Source organism: Bos indicus x Bos taurus, chromosome 22 (genome assembly GCF_003369695.1).
Source record: "Bos indicus x Bos taurus breed Angus x Brahman F1 hybrid chromosome 22, Bos_hybrid_MaternalHap_v2.0, whole genome shotgun sequence".
NCBI lineage: Eukaryota > Metazoa > Chordata > Mammalia > Artiodactyla > Bovidae > Bos > Bos indicus x Bos taurus.
In genome coordinates this window covers 16,729,441-16,750,916 of record NC_040097.1, presented here as the reverse complement: position 1 = coordinate 16,750,916, position 21,476 = coordinate 16,729,441, and the positions used below count along the sequence as shown (strand labels likewise).

At 46.3% G+C, this 21,476-nt stretch overlaps 1 protein-coding gene across 2 annotated transcripts in view; it reads left to right on the top strand.

The window, feature by feature from the left end:
- The window catches only part of ARHGEF3 (Rho guanine nucleotide exchange factor 3), a 313,634-nt gene that overhangs the window by 33,281 nt on the left and 258,877 nt on the right, over window positions 1-21,476 (top strand). For both annotated transcript variants that reach the window (XM_027523864.1, XM_027523863.1), the window contains exon 2: window positions 1,288-1,380. In XM_027523864.1, the coding sequence (XP_027379665.1) occupies window positions 1,337-1,380 (44 nt within the window). In that variant the 5' untranslated portion in view covers window positions 1,288-1,336. The remainder of the gene's footprint in view (window positions 1-1,287; window positions 1,381-21,476) is intronic.

Genomic DNA, 21,476 nt, shown 5'->3' with positions numbered 1-21,476 from the left:
TGACAGCACAGCACGAAGGTCATGGGTGTCAGAACTCTTCCTGGACCCCTTTTTGTCTAGGAGGCTCCAGGCTAGGGACACGCACACCATCCCTCAACATGGCTTACATGGCCAGCTCTTCCTGTGTTGAAACCTACAGCTGTTTCTTTGGTTACAAAGGAAGTAGCTGCTCAATGTTCTGGCCATGTTGTAGAAAGAGAATGTGTCTTTTAACGCTAGAGCCACACCTGGAGTGGTGAGGGGTGCAGCTCCTGAGACTGGAGAGGGAACCTCTGAGCTGTATCTCAGAGTCACCCTGGGGCAGGTGCTCAGGAAGTGGAATAGTGGGTGGAAACCTCCACCATCGGAATGTTCTCCCCAGGTCCATCCGTCTGTCCCTGTTGATTAGCCTCTGTTGCTCCTCAGCCCAGACTAAAATCCTTAAATGCGGGTATGGCACACATTCAGATGGCGTTTTACCATCCTGAGCAGTTGTTTCATGAAGTGAAGCTCACAGCTCATACTTGTGGGTCCCAGTGTTCCTGACTCCAAACTACGTGCTCTGCCTTCAAGACATTTCACACGGGAAGAGATTACATGCTTATTAACACTTCTTCATCCATCAAATGCTGATGGAGTACCTGTTTGAAATGATGTGTGGTTTTACCAAAATTGTGACGCCGAGTAATTTGGCCTCATCTGTCTCCATAGACACACACTGTCCCAAGCTCCAAATAACCAAACTCACCCTCTGAAGGACCCCAGTGAAAATATTTAACATAGAGTCAACTTGATGAGAGTTTATCAGCCATAGGAACAAGAACCAATAGAACTTAAAGTTTTATTAAACTTAAAGTGACTTAAAGAACAAAGACATTTCTCTCGAAGATAGTAGTTCCAAGTTCAGAGGGCACCTGTGCTCCATGCAGAGTCACAGGCCCAAATGCCTTTTATCTTGTTGTTTTGTTATTTCCAAGTGCATTGTCATCATCTGCGTGGTCAGAACTGAGTTCCAGCCAGTGGAAAGGATGAACAAGGCTTGCCCATGTCTTGAGACCTAGATGGAGAAGTGAAAATATCACATCCTCTCATATTCCATTGGAACTCATACCTGGCTGCATGTAGCTGCAAGGATGCCTGGGAAATGTAGTCCCCGATAAAACTCAAATAACCCGTGGGCGAAAGGGAGAATGGATTTTGATGGACACTGGGCAGCCTTTGACATATTCCTTTTGTATGTATTTAATGCGTCTCTGTGTTAACATAAGTGCACCCAGGTTATAAGTGTTGGTTATTTTGCTTTTTCAGAAAGGAGACCTGGATCTGTGATACAGCGTCCGTGGACAACTCCAGAGTAATGAATCAGTGTGCCTTTAGAGGAATGGAAGAAAACACAGAAAGGTAAAGATTTCTTTAAAAATTAAAAAAAAAATTCTTACATGCAACATAAGTGCAGTTCAGGACTTTTTATGAGTCAGTGGAGGCCATCAAGAATTTGGAGATAGCAAAACTTCCATGCGTCCCCTTTTCAGAGCTTGAATTCCTGACACCAGAGGAAGGATACATTTGTCAAGTATGAGGGAATTTTTTCCAAAATTTAGAAGGAAGAGTTGGTATATAGAACTGATATGGTCCAGAATTAAATATCCGATTCTAAAAACCAAGGACGCTCATTCCAAGAAATAATGGGCTTATGCGTAGATGTGTTGTTTCTGCGTTTGCTGGTGGTGAAGGCAGACCCTTAGCGCTCGGCAGTTACATCTTCTCTTGAAGTCATCAGCTCTTCCTCTTCCTTCCACCTCCTCTTTTTTTGTCCCTTATAAATACATACATTAGTTTAAATACTCAAGAAATGCATGCATAAGTTTTCCTAGTTAATAAAAGTGAAGTCTCCATTGAGCCTCCCCCCGACCCCGCCATTTCATTTCTTGCACACACTCTACTCCTGTCTTTCCCAAAAGTAACCACTGTGACCTACCTTGTGAATTTCCTTCTAGAACTTTTTCGAGGTGTCAGTGTGTGTTAGTTGCTCGGTCCTGTTTGACTCTCTGTGACCTCATGGACTGTAGCCCTCCAGGCTCCTCTGTCCATGGAATTCTCCAGGCAATATGCATAGGAAAAAAAGTCATTCTTTCCTTCCTTCCTGTTCTTTAAAGACAGTCCGTCATACAATGCTTCCTGGTCTATTCTGTACCCTTTGTAAAACATTCAATAATATGATTTTAAATGTTTTCAAGGCAGTACATGTGAAACTACCTTGTTTTGCTGCAAAGTGAGTATTGGGTCCATGGCAGGAGAATCTCAGTGTTTTCCTGTTGGTGGTGGGTGGGTGGATTCTCTCTTTTGCCCTTAATATTAATCACAGTGCTTTGATGCACTTTCTGGTTTATGCCTCCAAGCACATGGGCAGACATGTTGGTTACTGATGAGTGAAGTTGTTGGGCCACCCCGTGAATGAGTTTAAGATCTTCATAAATATTGCCAGTTCATTCTCTAAGAAGCACCACTTACCCACAGATACCAGATTTCCCCTTTGCCCATCTCTTGCCACACCTCAGTTCTTCATGCTTTTTGATTTTTGCCAGTCTGATGGGTGAACAGTGGTATCTCTCCATAGTTGTAATTTTCTCCCCTTTCTCTTTACTCTGGGAAGTTCATCTTCTCAGGTCTCTGCATTTCCCAGTGGCCCCGGCAAGTGTCAGTCCTTACAGGACTCAGTGAGTATCCTGAGGCCCAGGCCCCTGGGCAACCCGGGTCTTGCCCAAGAGTGGACACCTCTCTGTTTCTCTTCTGAAAAGCACCCAAGTCTGCTATTCCAGGATTGGTCATCCCAGGATCACCTGCTTCTCTCCAGATCCTGGCAGGGGTTGTTGGGAGAGCCTTGCTTTGGATTTCTCTACTCAAACGGATTCATCCACTACCGTCACCATCATCCTTGGCAACAGTCAGAGTGTTTAGTCTGTGTCAGGCTCTGGGTGGATCACTTGGGTTACTCATTTAATTCTCACCACAGCCCTGTGAGATAGGGAGTTGTGTTGTTACCCCCATTATGTCTGTTAGGTGACATGAGGACAGAAATTGATTCAAAAACAATCCAAACAACAAGGGAAAATTAACAAATACCCTGTCTTGCCATGGAGCCCCAGCTCCTACCTATTGCTGTCACTTTGAGTGACAGACAGATGCATGCTTGCTCAGTGACGAGTTCTTCTGTGGTCATAGCTTATGGACCACATGGAGCCATCAGGCCCATGTTCATGGTGGCCTTGACCACACTCAGGGGCCTTCCCAGAGGAGAGTGTAGACGTGGAGAATGTGTTTTGGGTTTTGTCTGCCTCCAGCATATGAACACGGGCTCTTGCATTTCACCAGCCCCTCTGCTCTGGTGCACAGTTGGGGTGATGGTCCCACTCTTGCATTTCACCAGCCCCTCTGCTCTGGTGCACAGTTGGGGGTGATGGTCCCACCGGTGTTCGTCCAAAACACCTCCCTGGTAAGGGGCTTTCAGGGTGAGCCTGCTTGTCATGGGAATGAATCTACTTGATTAGGATAAATAAGCCCACTGAGCTGTAGCCAGAGAGGAGGTTCTTCTCTTGCCCCCATAGACCTGATTAGTTATCCTCCCTTAAATGTTTAACTTTAGACCTTATTCTTAAAGCAGGCAGAGTGCAGTTTCAGAGGTCCTCCTGAGCCCTAGCCCCTGCCCCCAACTCCCCATAATGTTTCAGACACATAAACATGCACAGCCGACAGAGGTCCTAGGCTCACTGTCTGGTTTCTTCTTCATCAGGACAGTTTGGAGCAGTCAGGCCTGAAGGGGAAATGATTGTCTGAGTTCACACAGACAAGCCTGGTCTCAGGCCTGCAGGGGCTGGGGCTCTGGCTCTTTACACAACATTGCAGCTACTTCTCATGTGATTATTAGGAGCACTTGTTCCCAAAATTGATTTTATTAACTGATAATGCCTTGAAGGAAACCAGCCCATTGATTAGTTAATTATTCATTCAGTGGGGATTTATGAAATATAAATGTGCAACTTAAGTAAGATGAATTCTCAGGGAATTCAGGGTTGGAGGGAGTAGGCTTTTGCACACACAATGAGCAGTGGTTAAGTGGAAAATTTTAATTCATCATTGGTCTATGGGGATAATAATAGTACCTCCTGCAATGGCATGTCCTGAGTTAGTCATAGTCAGGCACCTGGCCTGGAGTAAGCCCCCAGTTAAGGCATCTGTTTTCATTTTTGTTTGTTTATATTTAATCCCACATAGCGTGAGGAGCCTAGGAAGATTTTTCCATCAGAAGATTGATACAGCCAGACTTGTGGTTTAGAAATGATAATCCATTGACATGATTTCTTATCCTATACATTATCACCTTTTTAGTGTCTACCTCACTTAACGGACTGTGAACTCCGTGGGGCCAAGTCTTGGCTGTTTTGTTCACAATTGTTTCCCCAGTGCTTGGCAGGCAGTAGGTGCCCGCTGATATTTCTGGACTGACGAGTGTAGGGGTCAGGTAGTGGTAAGGGGTGGACCCCAGATCCTTGAGGTGAGGTGCTGTGACAGAACCTGCCACTGAGAAGGACCTGAGCACCTGGAGCCAACCCCAGGTCCCCAAGGAGACCTGGAGGCCCTGCCCACAGACCTCACTCCTTTCTGAGGGGATGTCGTTTTGCTCCTGAGCTTTATGGACATTTTGTCTTCTAAGCAAGTGACTTTATTGTGGGGAGACCTAGTCCCAGAGCATTTATTAACTGAGCAACCATTACTTGTCGCTTGTACTTCTGGGTGCCAACTCACAAGAACACAAGCTTTCTAGAAGAGGAAGCCCTGGGAATGCAGTTTGCTGCCACTATCGGTGATGCTGGTGGGATAGCGCCTCTGTTTCCTCAGCTGTGCAGTAGCGGGGTTAGGCAATCGAATGTCTGATGTTCAAGAGGATTTTGAGGGGAGAACCCCTTGCTCTTCACGTAAGTCCTTCATATATATGGACTTGTGATAGCTCCTTGAAATGGATAGAAGGTTAGGACTCAGCCATGCTGGAGAAGTGGAAGGTTTTCATTTTCATTCATTCATTCGTTCACGTGTCAGCCAGCCAGTCAGCCAGTGAACCTCCCATCCTTGTTTAGCAGCCCTAAGCACTTTGGGAAAATGTTCAAATACAGGGTCACTCTTTGCTTGCCGGGCCTGTCACTCTCAGGTTGTACAAATGTGTGTCTCTTTTATGAAAATAAAGCTCGTTTCCGGCTCCCTCATTTATTCCAGGGTGTTTTGAGCACCTCCTTTGTGCTGGCTTGGCCACTTTACTGACTTGTCTGGTGCAGCGACACTCCACGTCTAGTCCAGAGCCCTGTGCACAGTAAGTTCTCAACCCGTGAGCGGCTTTAGTGGCTGAACTGGCTAGAAAACAGAATGGTTTTTCCCTTGTTGTTGACTGCAACTTGCGGCGGGATCTTAGTTCCCTGACCAGGGATTGAACCTGTGCCTCCTACAGGGGAAGCATGTGGTTCTTAACCTCTAGTGGAAGTGGAAGTGGAAGTGCCAGGGAAGTCCCCAGGGTGATTAGTGGATGAGTCACAGCATGAAGAGCCGTATCCAGAATTGAGGTTTGCTGGGTGCTATGTTCTGTTTGCACGATCTAAGGGTAGGCTGCCTCAAGAGCCCTCACCTTAGACAGGCTCGTTTCACCGTTTGTTGTCAGTTGCTGTCTTCTTGACCTGCTTATCAGCTTCCATCTTGTCCTTTAGGCAGGAGCTGTTTTGGTCACTGATTTTTATGAGCTTTTTGTTCACCGCCCAAGGGCTGTGGGGGCCTGCTCAGCTTCCTCCACCTCCGAAGTTCAACTGCTGACCTTGAGCAGCTGGCGTCTGCACTGTGCATGTGTGCATGCTCAGTTATTAAGTCGTGTCTGACTCTCTGCGACCCTGTGGACTGTAGCCCGCCAGGCTCCTCGGTCCATGGGATTCTCCAGGCAAGAATACTGGAGTGGGTCGCCGTTTCTTCCTCCAGGGGATGTAGGTCCTGACCCAGGAATCAAACCTGTGTCTCCTGCATTCCCTATATTGGCTGATGGATTCTTTACCACTCACGCCACCTGGGAAGCCTCTGAGAAGCTGGAGACCCAGCAAAAAGGAGAGTAACCCCTCCTGACCAGAGACACTAGCCTTCAGTCTCAGACTCAGCAGCCCTGTGACCTTGAGCAAGGCACTTCACCTCTCCAAGGTGTCTTCTTGGAGTTTCTCAGCATCTCTCACAGTCTGCTCCTCAGAGCATGATTGCCTCCAAACATTAATAAGCACTGAAGGGGAAAACGGGGCCTGTTGTCAAACTTGTTCGGCCATTGCTGACTTCGGCTCAGACAAGTGTGACCTTCCTCACAGGACCCAACAGAGCCTGTAAAAGGTCAGTGTGCAGGGAGGGGTCTTTTAAGGGAGGGCAGGGTGTGTGGTCCCCCACCCGCCACACCTGCTGTTGCAGGGATCACACCGGGGACATGCCCGACTGGAAGATCTTGAAGCTTCTTCCCAGTTCTGCACTGATGTCCCTGGGACAGAGAGGCATAGATGCTCGATATTTGAATGCTTTAGTGTTTTTTTGTTGTTGTTGTTGTTTTGATAGGAACTTTAAAATAATATTGTAGGCAAAAGATGGAAGAGGTCTTCCAGTCTCTGTCAAAACCTGCCAGTGATTAAGTGGAAAAGTGGAAGGGTCAGGTGTTTTCATGCCTGTGTTTATTCAGGCAGAAATTTTTCTGTGCAAAGAACACTCAGCTGCAATTACTCAGCCATTAAAAAGAATACATTTGAATCAGTTCTAATGAGGTGGATGAAACTGGAGCCTATTATACAGAGTGAAGTAAGCCAGAAAGAAAAACACCAATACAGTACACTAACACATATATATGGAATTTAGAAAGATGGTAACAATAACCCTGTGTATGAGACATCAAAAGAGATACTGATGTATAGATCAGTGTTATGGACTCTGTGGGAGAGGGAGAGGGTGGGAAGATTTGGGAGAATGGCATTGGAACATGTAAAATATCATGTATGAAACGAGTCGCCAGTCCAGGTTCGATGCACGATACTGGATGCTTGGGGCTAGTGCACTGGGACGACCCAGAGGGATGGTATGGGGAGGGAGGAGGAAGGAGGGTTCAGGATGGGGAACACATGTATACCTGTGGCGGATTCATTTTGATATTTGGCAAAACTAATACAGTTATGTAAAGTTTAAAAATAAAATAAAAAAAAAAAAGAAAAACGAGTGTGCAGCATCTGCTCTGCCTCTCCTTGATTGTGTGACCTTGGCTGTCACTCTTCTCTCTCATATCGCTTATTGGCTTAAAAGAACGATTGGTTGATTGACGACTTTTCCTTTCAATCCTAAAATTTTAGATGTATATATACCTATGTATATATATTTAATTAAAAATTTTTTTGGCTGCCCTAGCTCTTTGTTGCTGTGTGTGGGCTTTCTCTAGTTGAGGTGAGTGGGTGCCGCTCTCTAGTTGGGATGCGCAGGCTTCTCTTTGCAGTGGCTTCTCTCGTTGCAGAGCACAGGCTCTAGAGCGTGGCTCAGTGTTTGTGGCACCTGGGCTTAGTTGCCCTGCTGCGTGTGGAATCTTCCCAGACCAGGGATCAAGCCCTTGCCCCCTGCATTGGCAGGTGCATTCCTAGCCACTGGACCGCCAGAGCAGTCACTGTAAGTCTTTGTAAGTCACTAAGGGCAGACGTGGTCCGTGTTGACTCCTCAGGGCAGTGCCTGGGATAGCGTCATCACTCACTAAACATTTGTTGCATAAATATGAAAACAGAAAGAATGCACTCCTCATTACATTCATTGGCATAAGCCCAGAGACAGGTTATTATTAAACGAGTGTTAAGGTAACTAGTGAGTGATCTTCTTTGAGATACATGAAGACCCAGGGATGTTATTTTACACATAAGAAACTGGTACTTTGGAAGGCAAAGTGCTGGGCTGGGGTCTTGTAGCCAGAATGGAAAAGCCAAGGCCCAGATTCAGCCTCCTGAGCCTCAACTTCTGCTTTGTTGTGGGTTTTCCCCACTAAATCATCTGTGTCCTTTATGTGGTTGCTGCTGCTGCTGCTGCTAAGTCACTTCAGTCGTGTCTGACTCTGTGCGACCCCAGAAACGGAAGCCCACCAGGCTCCCCCGTCCTTGGGATTCTCCAGGCAAGAACACTGGAGTGGGTTTCCATTTCCTTCTCCAATGAATGAAAGTGAAAAGTGAAAGGGAAGTCGCTCAGTCGTGTCCGACTCTTAGCGACCCCATGGACTACAGCCTACCAGGCTCCTCCATCCATGGGATTTTCCAGGCAAGAGTACTGGAGTGGGGTGCCATTGCCTTTTATATGGTTAGAGGCATTAATTAGGACGATGTCCTGAAAGATCTGCTGTGAAGACACTGAAAAAGCTCTTCAGTTCTCCAGGGAGCCTGGCTAGCTCTCTACATGGAAAATTATAATAATGTCTTCCAATTCTGGGCACCTCCTGAGGGGCTTTTGAGCAGAATGCACATTATCTGCCTCCATTTTGCAGATGAAGGAGCGGTTTTAAGTAGCTGCCCCAGTTCAGTTCAGTTCAGTCGCTCAGTCGTGTCCAACTCTTTGCGACCCTGTGAACTGCAGCACGCCAGGCCTCCCTGTCCATCACCAACTCCCAGAGTTTACCCAAACCCATGTCCATTGAGTTGGTGATGCCATCTTTCCCAGCATCAGGGTCTTTTCCAATGAGTCAGCTCTTCACATCAGGTGGCCAAAGTATTGGAGTTTCAGCATCAGTCCTTTCAATGAACACCCAGGACTGATCTCCTTTAGGATAGACTGGTTGGATCTCCTTGCAGTCCAAGGGACTCTCAAGAGTCTTCTCCAACACCACAGTTCAAAAGCACCAATGCTTCAGCGCTCAACTTTCTTTATAGTCTAACTCTCACATCCATACATGACCACTGGAAAAACCATAGCCTTGACTAGATGGACCTTTGTTGCCAAAGTAATGTCTCTGCTTTTTAATATGCTGTCTAGGTTGGTCATAGCTTTCCTTCCAGGAAGTAAGCATCTTTTAATTTCATGGCCTGCCCCAGTGTCACAGGTAATTGTTGGGATACCTGTGTCTTTGATGCTCTTAAGGGAGAAAGCCCCTGGCCTTCTTGCCACTCCCCACTGTTTCTCATCCGACTGGGACCCTCGTCTTACCTTGTCCTTGCAGGTGAGTGCTTGGAGCCCCTCTGCAGGATGGGGAGGGGTTGCCGTGGCTGCCCCAGGGGTGGGACTGGGCTTCAGCTGAGGGAATCCATAGAGGTGCAGACGGTGGGCGTTCGAGTTTCATTGGGAGCCCATCAACATGTTTCTTATTCCAGGCAGTCTCTTCATAATGGGCCCTGGTGATGGGGGAACTGCCAGGAGGATGTTAGACAAAGTGGTGACAATCCTTGGCCCAGTTGCTGAAGTTTTCCTAGTCTCGGTTTGCCATCCGTGAAGTTAGGTAACAGTGGCATTTAGGTCATCAAGTTGATGTGAAGGTTCAGTCTGGTAAGAAGTCCCTCACTTGAGGTCACTGGGCACCTGGTTAACACCTGGCGCATGACCTTAGTCTGTTATCAGCCTGTAAATCATTCTCCCACCAACTGCAGAACCGAGGAGGAGACGTCAGAGTTTTCTATGACGATCCTTATGGTGATCACCTTGGAAAATTCGTTTAGCCATTATTTGAGTACCCACCGTGTGCTCAGCTCTATCAGCACCCTGGGGAACGCAGTCAGATCTGGGCCTTGCTTCCGACATGGAAGGGGAGATGAATGTCTGTAACAGGAGACAAGCAGGGTTAAGGAAGGGCCTAGAGAGTCTGGCACGTAGTGTGCACCTGGGAAGTGCTTAGAAACACTCCAACTGAAGGGGGCTTGGACGTGGTGCCAGGAAACAGCACGCAAGCCTGGCAGGGGACGCTCACCCAGCACCCGCCCTGCAGATGGACGGTGACACGTGAAAAGCGGCAACCGTCCTGATGCTGAGTCCTCGCTCGGTGGGGCCATGTGCGTCAGTCTCCCTCCTGGGAATCTGATTAAAAAAAAAAAAAAAAAATTCCTCCCAGGCAAGAGCGTGGCACATTTCCTGGAGGAAAATTGGCCAAGAATTAGGCTTGGAGAGCTGTATGAAGCTAGGGGTGGGGGCATGTGAACCCGCAATGGTTGAAGCGCTCACTGTACCTCACAGAGGTACAGAACTGTCATGATGCATTTAAGAAGCACTGGCTCGTATTGGATGTCCTCTGGGTTTTGAGTGGAGGGAGTCTTAAGACTCTGTCTCTAGATGGGGGAAGAGCGTGGGAACTCGAGCAGGCTCCCTGTGTTCACTGCTTGGGCTTGAGCTGCTTGTGGCCTTTGTCCCACCCTGTGCAGTGCTGTGTGCTGTGTGCACACGAGCAGGAGCCAGTGTCTTCTGTAAGGATGGGGGTGGATCGAGGGCCTGCTATGTGCCAGGCGCTGCCCCGGGCTCAGGGCTAGATCTGGGACTGGTTGTTTTGCCCGTAAGGAAACTGCCTGGGGAGGTGATGTGCCTGGAGGTTACACAGTGAGTTTGTAGCAGAGGTGGAGTTAGAACCTGGGTGTCCTGTAGCCATGGATGCTGGCAATTAATGGGGCCGGGTCAGCGCCCAGTTGTGCTTTGGGAGGTTGTCCTCGTGATTAGGACTGAGGACCTTTTTTACCCGTCTGTCCATGTGAACAAGTAAGGAAAGTTTTCACCCTTTGCCTCGCTTCCCTCCTTGCTTTCCTCGCTGTCCCCATTTCCCCAGGTCCCTGTGGTCCTTCCTCATTCCTTTGGCACCTCCCACACGCTTAGGATTTTTCCAAAGCAACTCATTTTCTTACCTCCCCCACCCCGTCTTGCTACCACTTTAGTTTTGGTAGTTGATGGGATTTTGCCAAGTCTTAGTTTTCCACATTGTTGTAATCATAGTAGTTTTATGATACTTCTCACTTGGGTCAATCATTTTTTCATTACATGGTCTTCCTGTGCATTCTTTTTTAAGGGCTGTATAATAGCCCATTCATGTAACAAATATTTCTTGAGTGGCTGCTCTGTGCCTGGCCCTGTCCTACAAATGAATGAGCAGGAACTCGATGCTGCCCCTGCCCACATGGAGGTTCTAATTAGTGAGAAAGTTGGCCGTTAATCTCACAATCACTTGGGCAGAATGTTCTGTTACGTTACATAATGGTGTTGTGGGTGAGTTTTAATAACCTGTTTTGTACTCCCTAAAGCAAGTAAAGGGGAGTTTCACCTTTCCAGTGACATCTGAAAACACTTCCTGGGGTAGAGGAGGTGAGCATTCCAGGCAGAAGGCACGCTTTCACTGTTGTGGAAAATTTTAAGAAAAGTATAAAACTGTTAGTCATGCAAAAAGAATATTGTGCTTTGGATAGTAGGCATATTTTAAGTTCTGAAACAGTGAAGATCTAATCACTTGTGAAAGACCTAACAACTCCTTTCTTTGTGTTCTTTATCTTTTTATTATAGTATGTTATCAAAGAAACTAAGTTTTATCTTGTATTTTTTCCACCCAACTGTATATTTGGAAAATTTGTAAGAAAAGTTAACAGATTTTTTTTAAACCTAGATTTTATTTGAACGTTTTGCATCATTACCTTCTCTGTCCGTGTGTGTATATGTGTACACATATGTACTTTTCCCCCCCACTTGGAAATCCATTGCAGATGGATTACCTCTAAATACCTTGACCTGTAACTCTTAAAATAGGGGCAGTCTTCATATTCACCCACTGTTGCCCACCTCTGCAAATTAGCAATAATTTTAAAATGCCTTTTTTTAGTGTCAGTTTTTCTCTTTATTACATGTTTTCTGAATTTACATAAGCTTATTCCAGTGTTTGGGCTTAGTACATGATTCTAAAATAAGGAAGTGAAGATTTTCCCTGTGTCAATGGGGCAAGTCCCAATAGTTTAAAAAATTCTATCATGAGGTTACATTAACATTGCAAACAAGAAAATAAATTCTATTTCGAATACCAACTTGAAATCCAAGGAAGTATATAAATTCCAGTAAGTGGAATCTATTCATGGGTGTTTACGAATGGCAGGAGATCCAAAGGCCGGCAGTACTTCATAAATGCATCTAGTGAAGTGTGTAGAAACACAAGACAGATGATCTGCGTCCCATCTTCTGTTCATGTGGTTTTGTCATTTAGGCAAATGTGAGTCTAGGATGTCCTTGTCCTTTCAGTGGAAAGGGTAGTGCTGTCCAGCACGAGGTAGAGAACCCAACCTAGGCAACCTTTCACCTCCAGGTGAGCCGGAACACCTTTGCCCTCCTTTAGCACCATGTCATCGGAGAAGGCAATGGCACCCCACTCCAGTACTCTTGCCTGGCAAATCCCATGGACGGAGGAGCCTGGTGGGCTGCAGTCCATGGGGTCTCTAGGAGTTGGACACGACTGAGCGACTTCACTTTCACTTTCATGCATTGGAGAAGGAAATGGCAACCCACTCCAGTGTTCTTGCCTGGAGAATCCCAGGAACAGGGGAGCCTGATGGGCTGCCGTCTCTGGGGTCGCACAGAGGCAGACACGACTGAAGCGACTTAGCAGCAGCAGCACCATGTCATAAAGAGACATTGGCTTTTATCAGCTGTATTTCAGAAAACTTTTTTTAAAAGCTGATACACTTTCTTCAAGGAGGTTCATCTTCAGAAGCCTTGTGCACAGAACCATTTTATGATTGAGGGAAGAGGTGGGAGTGGATTTAGGGAACACAAGTCAGATGTCACTATTACCATTCAGAAATGAACTTGGTACTTCTCTTATCCTTCCAAAGACATCTCTCTCTCTCTTTTTTTAAAAATCTGTGTTCAGTATTAATTTTACTTCTTTGATTATTCAAGTCTCCTTTTATTTACCTGAGGCCTATAACATCTTCGGAGAAGGCAATGGCACCCTACTCCAGTACTCTTGCCTGGAAAATCCCATGGATGGAGGAGCCTGGAGGGCTGCAGTCCATGGGGTCTCTGAGGGTCGGACACGACTGAGCGACTTCACTTTCACTTTTCACTTTCATGCATTGGAGAAGGAAATGGCAACCCACTCCAGAGTTCTTGCCTGGAGAATCCCAGGGACGGGGGAGCCCGTTGGGCTGCCGTCTATGGGATCGCACAGAGTCGGACACGACTGAAGTGACTTAGCATAGCATAGCATATAACATCTTTAAATATCCAGACCATATTCAAATTTCCTTAGCTTTTTCAAAACATTTTTTATAGCTCATTCCATTTCTCCTCCTTCCTACCCCACATCCAGAGAGCATTCCTGGCTGAAGCACTGCATTTTGTTCTTATGTCCCTTTAGTCCTCTTTAATCGTGGTGCTAGTAGTGAAGAATCCACCTGCCAACACAGGAGACATAAGAGACGCGGATTTGATCCCTGGGTTGGGAAGATCCCCTCAAGGAGGAAATGGCAACCCACTCTAGTATATGTGCTGGGAGAATCCCATGGACAGAGGAGTCTGGTGGGACCTCGGGGACCTACAGTCCATAGGGTCACAAAGAGTCAAACACGACTGAGAATCTGAGCACAAAATCCTTTGGGAAGGTCATGTACACACTGCTATATTTAAAATGGATAACCAACAAAAACCTATTGTATAGCACATGTAACTCTACTCAGTGTTATGTGCCAGCCTGGATGGGACGGGTTTGGGGGACAATGGATACATGTATATGCATGGCTAAGTCCCCTCACTGTCCACCTGAAACTATCACAACATTGTTAACTGGTGTACCCCCAATACAAAATGTTTTTGGTGTTAAAAAAAATATTCAGTTTGTAGGGTTGGGAAAATCCTTAAAGAGATGGAAATACCAGACCACCTGACCTGCCTCCTGAGAAATCTGTATACAGGTCAGGAAGCAACAGTTAGAACTGGACATGGAAAAACAGGCTGGTTCCAAATCCGAAAAGGAGTACGTCAAGGCTGTATATTGTCACCCTGCTTATTTAACTTATATGCAGAGTACATCATGTGAAATGCTGGGCTGGATGAAACACAAGCTAGAATCAAGATTGCCAGTAGAAATATCAATAACCTCATATACACAGATGACACCACCCTTATGGCAGAAAGCGAAGAACTAAAGAGCATCTTGATGAAAGTGAAAGGGGAGCGTGAAAAAGTTGGCTTAAAACTCAACATTCAGAAAACTAAGACCATGGCATCTGGTCCTATCACTTCATGGCAAATAGAAACAATGGGGAAACAATGGAAACAGTGAGACTTTATTTTCTTGGGCTCCAAAAATCATTGCAGATGGTGACTGCAGCCATGAAATTAAAAGATTCTTGCTCCTTGGAAGTAAACTATGACCAACCTAGATAGCATATTAAAAAGCAGAGACATTACTTTGCCTACAAAGGTCTGTCTAGTCAAAGCTATGGTTTTTCTAGTAGTCATGTATGGATGTGAGAGTTGGACTATAAAGAAAGCTGAGCACTAAAGAAATGATGCTTTTGAACTGTGGTGTTGGAGAAGACTCTTGAGAGTCCCTTGGACTGCAAGACGATCCAATCAGTCTATCCTAAAGGAAATCAGTCCTGAATATTCATTGAATGGACTGATGCTGAAGCTGAAACTCCAGTACTTTGGCCACCTGATGTGAAGAGCCGACTCATTTGAAAAGACCCCGATGCTGGGAGGGATTGGGGGCAGGAGGAGAAGGAGACAACAGAGGATGAGATGGCTGGATGGCATCACTGACTCAATGGACATGGGTTTGGGTGGACTCCGGGAGTTGGTGATGGACAGGGAGGCCAGGCGTGCTGTGGTTCACGGGGTCGCAAAGAGTTGGACGTGACTGAGCGACTGAACTGAACTGAGGGTTGGGATTGGATCCGAGAACTTAAAGAATCTGTTTTTCTATCCATCCATCCATCTGTCCATAAAACCAACATTTTTTAATTGAACCCCTTCTGTGTCTGAGAAGGGGGTGTTAAGGGTGTGGGAGACAGCAGTGAACGAAGCAGACATCGTGATCCTTGTCCTGATGGAGTTTACCTTTTGGAGAGAAAGTCCGTATAAACAGATTATAAACTGACAGAAGTGTGAAGCAACATTAGCTGATGACGTATTCTGTGAGGAAAAATAAAGTTAAATAAAGGGATAGAGAATAAGACGAAATTTTAGACAGGGAAACTGGGAGGGATTTTTTTCAGAGAATATCATTTTAGCATAGACCTGAGTGTTGAGACAGCAAGCCCCATAGCCTCTTTAGGGAAACTCTCGGCAGGCGGAAGAGAAGCATGCACAGGCCCAAGGGCAGGACAGGGGCTGAGCTTTGTGAGGAACAGCATGCAGGTCAGTACCAGTGAATGTGTGCTGGTCAGTGTGACCGGCCTTGTCACTGTGAGGTCACATCTTGAAGCATGGGTCTCCTTGCTCTGTGCTGGATGGGAGAGGGACCCACTAGGCTTGGCTAGGTGACGAGTAGGCCGTCTCAGGAGATGGGTTCCCAGTCACCAGAGATCGTTGAGCCAAAGTAAGATAAGCATCTTTTTGACAAGGTCCTGGTTTGGTTAGGGCTGTCTGTGTATTTCAGACATTCCACCAAAATCCACACAAACAGAAGGGGGACTACGACAGCACAGAAGAAGGAATCTTTGTTAGAATAATCATTTACTTTGGCCAGGTCACCATCATATATTCATGGATTTTTTTTTTTTTTGGTATGTAGGAAAGCTGTTGATTAATAACATCTTTTATTACTGTTGACTAATATGAAATAGTCCTACTTTTAAAATAGTTTTTTATAGGTTTTAATAGTTTTTAATAGGTTTTTTAATAGGCTTTAAATCTTATGTAATTTATTTTTTTTGCTGTTATTATTGGGAGGAGTTTTTCCAGGCATATAATCACGTTGTCTGTAACTCAATAGAATTTTGCTTCCTCTTCCTTTCAAATTGGTAATTTTTTTTGATTGTCTGACTACGTTAGCAAGTGCTTCCTGAGTAATGTTAAACAGTGGTGAAATCTCAGGTCCTTCTTACCTTATACTTCAGTGGCGGAGCTCTAACCCTTCCCTCAAAATGTAATGTTGGCTTTTGGTTTGACCTGTGGAGCTCTTGAGGAAATTCCCCTCTTTTCCTATTTTGTTAAGAGGTTATTTTCCCCCTTAAAAGTCAGGAATAAATGTTGAAATTTAACAAGATTGGCATTTAAGAAGACGTTTTTTTTTCTTTTGACTCTGGTAATGAGATGAATTACATTGATTTATTCCCTAATATTGACCGATCTTTGCATTCCTGTATGAACCACGTTTCTTTTCATTAAAAAGCATTTTAAGTTACCATCATTTAAAATACTGTTCCATGAAGATGCGGTTAGTTGGTCTTGTGGCTTAGAGTAATGCTGTCAGACTAGCTTGATTTCAGTTTGAGAAGTTGGAGCTAGAGTCATGAGCAAATATTCACTGGCCAACGTACCATTGTTGAATGCTTGATGTGTGCACAATACGGCTGGGTGGCCTCCAGTGCCTTCTTGTGTTAATAACGTGGAGGTCTTGTGATTCTGTGCAGTTGGTCCCGTTAGTCAAGGTTTGTTGTTATTGCAAGTGACAGAAGCCCAGTTCGGTCTGGAGTAAGCATCATAGGGACTGCAATGATCATATGATTGGAAGGGCCAGGAGTATATGGCTTCAGGCATGGCTGGACGCAGGGTTCAGTGTTCTTAGGTCTCAGTCCCTTTTTCTTCTTCTCTTGGCTCTGCCTTTATTCTGTATTGGCCTTATTCCCAGGAAGCCTTCTTCCACAGGGTACCTCCCAGAAGCTCCAGGCTGACATTCTCCCACAGTGGTGGAGTGAGAGTTTATCATTCCTACTTGTTCTAACAGGACTGCCCAAGTAGACTCATATTTGTTCAGCTTGTCCATGCTTTCTTCCTGACCATGCGGGTGGGGGGATAGGGTCAGCCTCACTTGGACCCATTAACTCAGAGTGGGGAGGGGTGGTTTCCCCAGTGGAAAGGCCAAGTGCTATTACCCACGGGCAGGGAATCAGTTGCTGGGTAGCAGAAACACCTCATGTTCACAACTCCCAGGCCAGTGATGCCCTTTCTTCTGCGTCCTCACTGTCCTTTCTCACAAGTGGGAGGGGAAGCTGCCAGGCACTGGGATTCCTCACCCAACCTGAGGCCCAGCCAGTCAGTGACCAAATCAGGATTCTAAGGTCTTACCTGAAGTTCGAGGACTTACTTGCTCCACTGAATGATACATAGAAATAGAGTGGAGAGTCAAAGCGTCAGATGGGCACCTTGCAAGTTGGTTGTCCAGTAAAGGATTGCCCTCACCCTTGCCCCCAACCCCACAGAAAAACACAGGGGTCATCTTCATTGTTCTTTTGTTGCCTTTGGGGTCTCTGAGGGTCGGACATGACTGAGCGACTTCACTTTCACTTTTCACTTTCATGCATTGGAGAAGGAAATGGCAACCCACTCCAGTGTTCTTGCCTGGAGAATCCCAGGGACGGGGGAGCCTGGTGGGCTGCCGTCTATGGGGTCGCACAGAGTCGGACACGACTGAAGCGACTTAGCAGCAGCAGCAAAGAACTTAGAAGGTAGATACTTTTAAAGGGATATTTTTGGTGGGATAAATATTTTTTGGAGCGTTTATAGTAGCAAAGTTTTAATTTGATGGACTCTTCTTGCCTCGTCTGATTTGCCATATCTTCACATACTCTACTTATTTATTTTTTTAACGTTTATTGAGTTCTAAATATATATGCGATGTATGTGCCGGCTTACAGGCAGAGCTCAGGGGTTTCTACATGTTTTTACGCCGTGGATGGAGGTCCAGCACTCATTCAATTTACTGTCCCACCCCAGCTTCTTCCTCTCTCAGCTTTCTCCTCCTTCCTCCCAGAGGAACTGTGGGCTCCTTCCTACTGCCTGGCCTCGGGCTGTACCTGGGAACTCTGCTCAGGGCACGGACCTGAGTCCAGGGAGAGTTACAAAGCTGCCCCTGGAGGTTAGTGCCAGGAGCAGGGAAGTTACCCGCCAGGGAGGGGAGACAGCCACCCCTCTAGCCCTCCCTGCTGCAGGTGACCACGTGCCCTGTCTAATCCTGGGCTGGCAGGGCCCCTTGCCGTTTCTGCTCTTCCTGCACAGACTAGGAAACTGAGGCTTGGAGAGAGCAGGGATTTGCTGAAGGTCCTGGTGGTGCAGGGCGGAGGCCGGGTGGATGGTCCTCAGCTACAATTCAGCCTCCCGCTGCCGTCTCTCCCATTCACTGAGTCCAGGGGGCTTGGTTGTTGAATTTGGTCATTCTCACCCTTCATTTCATGACACTCTTGATATTTTTTTTCTGGGAAATCTTGACATTCTGTGAGAGATGGCATATATAATAGAATGTAGGCACTGAAATCTGACATTTTGGATTCAAATTCCTGCTCTGTGTTATGACTCTGGGCAAGGATGTGACCTCCCTGAACCTCAGTGTCTCTATCTCTGAAGGGGATTATATTAATGCCAGCCTCATAGACTGGTTCTGAGGATTAAATGTGATGATATATAACTGATGCTCAGCACACTGACTGATACCAGCAGTTTTTATATCTGAAAAGCCAGGTTATGGCATTTCTTGGGAGGAGAGTGAGAAGTGACATAAAAGTGAGTTGAAAAAATCACAACCTCCCCCAAATGTGAACACTTTAGCATAACTTGAAGCTCACAATTCTAAATTAGTTTAGTAATTCATGATAGCACGGTATTGAAACACACACGCTCTGGAGATGAACTGCCTTGGTTCCCAGCCTGACTGCCACCATGTAACCTTGGATTGATCACTTAACCTCCCTGTGCTGGAGTTTCCTGGAATGTAAAATGAGGCTAATCGTGGGGCCAACCTTCTAGGGCAGTTCCGAGGATTAAGTGAGATGAGGTGTGTAACATACTTCCTTAGCCCAGGGTCTTAGTTCATGTACAATAACTGTGGTGTTTTTATTGCCAGCATATTGGCCGGTATTTCTCTGTACCTTTAAATGTCTCAATGGAAGTTTGCCTTGAGTTTCAGAGTTCATACTCTCTTTGTCCTGGTGCTTCTGAAAGTTGTCTCCCATGCCCGTCTCTCTCACGTTTGCGTTGGCAGCTGATTTTGGAAGAAAAGACTGCTCGGGCAGCAGCATCCTCCAGAGACCACAGGAGGAGATTGGCTCTTGGAGAAGTGTGAATGCGCCACTCTCTGGGATTGAGTGTTTCTTCTGTTGGGGACAATGTGTGGCTTTCACGGGTGACTCATTCCGGGGTCAGCGGCGACCACAGCATGGGAAAAGTGGAGTGGAGTTCAAGTTCACGTTTGCCAAGTCGGTGGTTCGGTCACTGCACAGCGGCAGCTGAGGGGGCCGGGGTGGGCCCCCTTGATTTCTCCAAGGACTGAGGACTCTGTGCAGCCAGCAGTGGGTCACGTTGAGCAACTGAAAGGATGTGAGAAAATAAAAGGTGCTGGCTTGGCCTTTTTAGTTTGAAAAATGCTCCTTTCGGCTCTGAATTGGTCCCTTGAGCTGTAAGGAGCAGTGCCAGTTAACCCACATTTAATTAGAAACTGGGTTAGTGGACATTCAGAGCGGGTCCTGTATGTTGGACCCCTTCCAGGGGCTGGTACAGTAACAGCCATTGACACAGCCCTGGCTGTCTGTACGATGGAATCAGCTGGGTGAACGTACATTCATCTCCTCCCACCTCTGCCAACAGTTTTCCTGATTGATTTTGCCAGCTCCACAGACAATGTTGACTTTCCTCTTGATTTTCCTCAAAACCCATCTCCTCAGTTTATCTTTGCCTACTCTGCTGTTTGGGAAACACTTCAACACATCTTTATGGTCAGATTTTTCTTTTCCTCTCGGTGGAAATTTTTCCTCTCCCGAGTGAAATGATGTGGATTTCCTTTTGTCTGGTGACTTCCCCCCGGTGTATGAAGTAGTGGTGGGGGGAGCAGGTCGGGGGCGGGGTGTGTAAAAGCTTCCCTCCCTTCCTCCCTCCCTCCCGCCTAGGCCTCACTGTGTCTTGTTTCTGGGGCTGGGACCCTGTGGACAGCGATACAGAGACTCCCTTGTCTGCCTGGTTCCCACCAGCTGATGAGCAAGGTCATGTTCAACTCCCTGACACCTGCTTATCAAGACCGCCAGCTGCACTCCACAGAGATGCCCCCTCCCCCACACCAGGGAGAGGGGGATAAGAATAGACCAGGGAGGGACACTCTCCACCTGACCTTTGGTGGGGGGAGGCATTTGATTGGACAACTGGACTCCGGAGGCTCCTGACTGATGTAAATGCCCCACCGTAACGGCTGTGCTGTGCGTTGGAGAGTTCTTTTAAATAGACAGTTGTCCACTGTTTGCACGCACACTGTGTGATTTGATCCCCCCTTTCTTATTCTTCCAAGCCACGTTGCTTTTTTAGAAAGCAGTTTTAGATCATCCACCTGCCACTTATTTGGAAGTGCTCTGATTACAGAGGCTCTGTAATTGGAGAGTACAGATTACGTGTGTCATGAAAATACGTAAATATCATTGGATGGTGAGATTTCAGTGGACCTAAGGAATGACTGAAGGACAGCGTGTGTGAGCAGGCGTTCCTCTTTCCTTTCTGTGGACGCGGGTGCCCTCAGGCTCCTCTCAGGACTGGTCGGCTCCATGAGCTTCCTGGTGGATCCTGGGTGTCTCTGGAAGGGCAGCTCCTCGGTCCACCAGAGTTGCCATCTGGGGATTGGAAATCAAACTGCTCGTCATGGCTAGAGTTGCTTAGGGGTTGGTGGGACAATACCCTTCTTGCCGCTGAATGTGATGTGGTCTTGAACATAGAACTAGGTGGGGAAATGTCTGGGCATTATGTAGGGGCAGATCCAGTTTTGAAGAATCTGAAAACGTGTATAATTTGTGGGGGCTTCAAATTAGAAAAAGAAAAAGATTTCAAAAATATCCCTTTCCAAATTTTATTAAAATACCTTTTCCACATTTTATAAAAATACAAAATCATATGGCTACCTCTCTAAGGAGGGGCTGTAGTTTCATGAGCTTCCTGATTCATCCATTGAGGGCTGGAACAAAAAAGACACACATTGTGAGGAGAAATTTAGAGGTGGGAAAGTAAGAGGTCCATCTCTAGGCTGCATCAAAAGCAGGGTGTGGTGTTCCCACGTGTCTGCATGCTGCTCAACTTGCAGGTGTATAAGAGTGGGCGTTAGACATTTACGTAAGTGATGAACATGGCTGTGTTCTGATGAAATTTTATTTTACTAATTAAAAAAAATTGAAGTATAGTTGATTTCCAATGTGTTAGTTTCAGGTGTACAGCAAGGTGATCAGTTGTGTGTGCGTGTGTGTGTGTGTGTGTATTCTTTTCCATTACAGGTTATTACAAAATAGGAATATAGTTCCCTGTGCTACGGGGTATGTCCTTCCCAAACTCCTAGTTTATCCCTC